Genomic DNA, 6,044 nt, shown 5'->3' with positions numbered 1-6,044 from the left:
TTTTGAATTTAACTTAGTAAAACTTCGTGACTTGCACAGAAAGGAATTTAAAAGAGTACCTAGTCCTGAAATGGTTAATATGTTAATTCTTTTCATTGACATATTATATAATTCCAATCCTAGAACCGTCTATAAATTCATGAATGCCTTATATTTCTGACAATTCTGATTCAAATGAGTGTCAGTTCATCCTGCTTTAAAAACACAATCAACCTTTAGACCTCTTGTAAAGTCTTAAAAAGCCTGCGCAATTTACTTTTTTTCAATGTAGAGGGCGTGAGGATTAAAAACTGTGTAGTTCAAGTGGTGACTTTCATGGAAACGTGACACTAACGTGCACTTTCATTTTAGAGATAAGCCTCTTTTTTTTTGCTAAATATTTAACAATCGCGTAGAATTCCACGAAAATCTGTCTTATGAAAAATTAGTTACAAAGATCACTAATGGGCTCCCTGTTCGCACTTACACAGAATACTTCAATCAATAGTGTTCCACACTTGACTGCAGTATGGTTTTAGAGTGGAAGGAACAACATTTCATGTTTCTACGACATAGCATTTTAGCTAAGGAAGAAATGATTGAATAATTTGGTGGAAAAACTACGATAACTGTTTTAGAAAACATACCAGTAACTGAGACTTGAGTATCTCTTTGGAGCACCAGAAACTCTACAATAGGTACAACTTGGTTATAATAGGTGTTGATTTCTTACGCAATCATTTTCATCCACGTTTGCTTAATTTTGTATTTTATGAAATATCGACAGTTTGTGGCTCTAGCCCAAATCGAAAGTTTACAGTTCTTGATTTTATAGTATCTAAGCAACAGATCTATATTTCATTTTAGATCTGGATGCGTTCTAATGGGTCACGAGCCAAACACTTTCGGTAATTGACTATGTAAAAAAAAAATCCAAGCAACACTTTCTCATATATAATTGTACAATGAACTGTTTGAAAGATATTAAACTATTCTCTTCTCGCAAATATCTCGTTAAAATAGCTTTCAAAATCCGACTACAAAACACTGAATCAAAGCTAGCACTTAACAGTGATGACTTTAGAAGCTCGTTTTGTTTGAACCTCATCGTTTCTAATCATCCAGTATCTTTTTCGTATGCTTGTGTTAACCTTAAACATCTCCGTACTGAACAAAGCACAGAAGAAAAGCAATGCATACAAATGCTAGTTTTTAATGTGTATATATAGTTTATATTCGTGTGATACTAAATGTTTTTAGGTGTCTGAACTTTATAATTCTATGTAGACATGGGCAAACAAGTATTTAAAACAGAGAAACAAACAGATGACACTTCTTGCCCCGCCTAGCGTGGGTAACAACGACTGGAAGTGTTCACACTGTTAAGTATGATGTAGTACACTTGCTTTTGTTTCAGTTCTGAAAACGTCTTTGGTTTAAGTTTCTATCGGTCTTAAATGACATTTTGTAACGCATTAGTATTTTTTCTTATACACAATAGAGCCACTGTTAAAGTAACCTATATTACATACTCTCAAAATTGTCAGTGCACATTGTAGTGAAATATCAAAATACGACATAAGAAAAGCTGATAATTTATTACATTTCTATCACAACGAAATTAAAATAACTGCATTTAAACAATCGTATGAAGTTTCATAATCAATAATCTGATTTACCAGTCAATCTGAAAATTAGGTTATGGTTGTACAGAATATATAATATTAATATGTGAGAACTGAAACATTCTCATTACTGGCCCAACAATACATTGAGTTAGTTTGGTTAACAGAGTTCAATTACTTACTTTTCTTGATATCAGATTAAAAACTTACAATAAATAAAACACAGTGTCTCTAAACTGGCAAAACACCAAAATCACATGATATTTCTTCACAATTATTATACATTAGTGTAAGAATTGTCACAAAGCAAGTATAAAACCTCCATGAAACCAGTCCAGTTTTTCACTTACTAAAACATTGTAACACGAGTTGGTCAAATTATCTGTTTTTTCTTTCACATTTTTGATCTGAATATTCCATGAATTACCTTCCTATATCAAAATTCACTTAACCTACCGGAATCGAATGTAACATCATCTCCATAACATTAATTTTAGGGACCAAGAGGGTGTTGTCATTGATCTGGTCTACACTGGAGCTTGAGCTGTGGTAACTTTGTCTTTGACAAGAGTTTGTCTCATAGATTTGCACAGACATGCGATGAGGCCCAGCCTAAAACACAACAGTGTTATTTCTAGATATTACTGTCAGGCATTTGCTACAATGCTTTTGTCATTTGTCATTATTACCTAATTCTGAATGATAAGGTTTTTGTACACAAAATAAGCAAGCCTAATTTTGTAAACAATATATATATATATATATACCAGTTTTATAAAGAAAAAATCATTTAACAGTGACAGTAAATAACTAATATGTTAAACTAAAACTTGAAAATGAAACAAAAATGTTTTTTTCTATATTATGTACAAGAGTACTGATAACAACAAAACTATGCACAATGAAGACAAGTCAAAAATAAATCCTTCATCTGGAATAAATACATTAATAAATTTCCATAATTTATTCCCTCGAACAATTCAAAACCAAGATGAAAGAAAACTTTAACTGACCTTGCCATCTGATCCTGCAGCTGAAGCTCGGCCACTGTCCAAGCTAGAAGTGCTATTTCGTGACCCTCCACCAGATGATCCTCCACTACTGGCTCCTGGACTCTCTCGACCAGGGCTCTGCTCCACATCAATCCCTTGATCCTCTAGAGATGACTGAGTACCATGAAGAGGTTTCTTATAGGGAGTCAGTGGAGCTAAAAAAGAAAAATGTTTAGTGTAGAAGTTTTTGTGCATAAGTTGATAGTGTTATAATAAAATTTAATAAAAATGTTATTTGTAACCAAACAGTAATGGTATTAAAAATATTTATAATAATAAAAGATGTTTATGTAATCAGTTGTGCTACAAAAGTTATCATTTGTGAGTAGACTTGTCACGTTTTGCCAACAGGACTATAAAACACAATAATTCACACATAGATTTGCTGTAATTAGACATGTTAGAAGAAACACACCATAAATACAATATAAAATAAATTAAAAGATACTTCTAAAAGCAAAAAAGGAACTTTCTACAGAAGGTTTAAATTTTTGTACATTTCTACATTAGCTTTGTTTTGTGTATATGTTTGCATTACTTATAAAGAAATTTGAAAACTGGCAACATTCCTTCGTTGCTTTTGAAAGATCCTCTCCCACTTTGATCTTTAACTATAGTCAAGCATCAAAGACAACATAACTCTATGTATCCCTTTCTAAGTTACATTCAAGCTACTTATAGCTAGGAATCTGCAACTGAGTGTGTGTGTGTGTTAAAAGCATCTCTAGTTTGTAATTTTACCTAAATCACTATTTTTATTGATTTTTGTTTGTGTTTTTTACAATATCTTGGATTCCTCCTCCTTTTGCAGTTTCTTGTCAAGTCCTTATGCTTTCTACACTGGTCATTTGTTAAGCATTCTTAACCATCACTACGGCACAATAAAGAGCAATTGATTTCTCTCCCTGAACCCCTGTTTCTCTCACATCATTCTATTTTTTCCCCATATTTCAGTCCTGTTTTGGTATATATATGAAATCTATTCTTGGAAATACTGAACCCTCTGGTTTTATCCAAGTTCACAATTTTAAAACATGCAAGTTTATTTTTAGAGAAAAATAAAGTTTTGTGTACCATTTTCAAGAACCTGAAATCTCTAAAGTAGTATGTTCCATGTAATATAAATATACAGGTAAAATACATATCAGAATTATTAACATAATCATTAATAATAGGTAAAATGAATCTCAAACATGGCAAAAATATGAAAAGTTACACATAACCATATACTGCTCTCAAAATTGTCATCCTTTAGTAAGACTATGATTTTCTTTTATTAAGGGAAATCTGTATTGATTTTTTTAGATCTCTTTTAGCACTACTTACCATTCCCAAAACCAATGGAGTTTGTCCCTTCAGTGGGGGTACTAGGGTGGCTGTTAGGGTGTGGATGGACAACTACTTGGGTATAGTGTGTCTATAAAAAAAATAAAACTGAAACTGACTGTATGTTAAAACTAATATCAAATACCAACTCTGAATAATTTAACACATTTTTCAATCCATCAACCATTATATTTGTTTCTATTGAAATAGATTACCAATAACTATAAAGTGATTTGTAGTATAGCAACACTTACAATATGTATTGGCTCAAAAAAAAACAAAAGCCATCACATTTGGTATTAAGATTAGTAATAGAATTATTTACATTAAGGGCCCTTCATTTTGACTTTGAAATGACTGGAGAAATGTTATTGCAACTGGAGTTGTTCTCCTTCCCCTAAGCATGCATCTACAATGAGTTATGCACAACAGTGATCATTACAACAGTGGAAATGTAATGTGCTTCCTTCATTTGGTTCACTGTGCTGTTCGTATTGTCTGGGTTTTAAATTTAAATTTACTCTTCTCCACAATATTAGAAAGAACTGCTATAATTGTTTACAATGTTTCAAGTAATCCAAAGACCTAATCAACCAACACTCAGAAGTTTGAGCACCTTAACTAGATATCACATTAAACAAGAACTAGTTTCATAACCACAATACAGACGCATACATGTAAATTGAAAACAAATATCTAGCTCTGATTTTTGCACATAATCTTTTCAATAAAAAATCCTTGCTATGCATAACTTGTGCCAATCTCTCCTACAATCACTACTTTTAAGTTACTATATAAAGAGGTTATGTGTCTTATCATCCTAAAGAAAACATATTAAATTGTACGATTTTTTTCTGCCTGTTTTTAAGGTAGCTATGATTCAGCTATTACCTGAGACACTGGATGGTAAAATGGACCAATGTGACGAGATGGTGATGAGACTGAGGCAGAAGCAACATTATCAGGAAATCTTCCATTGTCTACTAATTCTGTGAAATCACAAAAACATGATGGATTTACTTTTTAACATAGAAGCATTAGTTAATAACCTACACTTACTGTAACCTATAAATACTCAGAGTACAAAATACTGGCTAAATGGCAGAACTCACAGTCAATATGCAATTTAACCATGAATCACACCAATCTACACACCTACACCAAATTGTCTCTCTTTTATACCAGCTCTCATAAAGTTAAACCAATCCAGAAAAGTAGAGTATTATTTGAAAAAAAAAAAAATTACAAAGTGAAATCAATAAAAGAGAGAGAACTAATTCAAACCAAATCTGAAATTAAGTTGGAATGAAAAATATAAAAACATGGAACATTTCATGAAAGTAACATGAATACTATTATCAAACATACCATATTTGAGAACTGAATGCGTAATATTGCTATGCATATTACCTGAACATGAAATATCTGTAAATCAAAATTCAGTCTCACAATATGCATGAGCTGCTCAAAGAAAAAAAAACAAAAAAAACATTCCTGTCTTAAGACAAATTTTTATGGAAGTTTTAGTCACAACATTTATACTATGGAACTCTGATTTGTCAGCTGTGTGAAAATAATTGATGCTTTACAATTTATTCTTGTAAAAATAAAAGTAAAGGATTAACTCAACAGCACATGAGATTTAACATTTTAAATGAAGATTTGATGTTTCTTCATCTCAATTAAAAAAAGAAAAAAAGTCTACCATTATTACTTCTGTAAAACTACCTAGAGAAGCAGAGTTGTGAGCAATTCAATTCAGATCTCCTTTTAGCCAATTTATTTTAATTTAATATTTTCTCTAGTGTCAACAATGAGATAGAAACATAATACCACTAAGTCTGGAAGATGAAAATCAGAATGGCTACAGAATAACATAAAGGGTTTACAGACTCAGCTGTAGTTTGAAAATTCACCCAAATGTGATAAAAAAAGGACTATATATTTTTGTTTCACACTAGTCACTTACAGTGGTGGGATTCAAATATTTTAACAACAGGTTCTCTCACTAGCAGCATGTAAAAATGTTAGATATTAAAAAAAAGGAGGGGCCAGAAGCCCC

At 31.7% G+C, this 6,044-nt stretch overlaps 1 protein-coding gene across 1 annotated transcript in view; it reads right to left on the bottom strand.

Moving 5' to 3' along the window:
• LOC106458368 (caskin-2-like) overlaps positions 1–6,044 on the bottom strand; it is a 149,781-nt gene that overhangs the window by 25,552 nt on the left and 118,185 nt on the right. Inside the window, exons 10-13 of the mRNA XM_022384557.1 lie at positions 4,874–4,971; positions 3,983–4,073; positions 2,618–2,811; positions 2,061–2,216 (exon numbers count right to left, since the gene is read on the bottom strand). Coding sequence (XP_022240265.1) covers positions 2,061–2,216; positions 2,618–2,811; positions 3,983–4,073; positions 4,874–4,971 — 539 coding nt within the window. The remainder of the gene's footprint in view (positions 1–2,060; positions 2,217–2,617; positions 2,812–3,982; positions 4,074–4,873; positions 4,972–6,044) is intronic.

This window comes from Limulus polyphemus, unplaced genomic scaffold (genome assembly GCF_000517525.1).
Source record: "Limulus polyphemus unplaced genomic scaffold, Limulus_polyphemus-2.1.2 Scaffold452, whole genome shotgun sequence".
NCBI classification, from domain to species: Eukaryota; Metazoa; Arthropoda; class Merostomata; order Xiphosura; family Limulidae; genus Limulus; species Limulus polyphemus.
The sequence above is the reverse complement of the archived record's forward strand: the minus strand, read 5'-3'. Positions and strand labels throughout refer to the sequence as shown.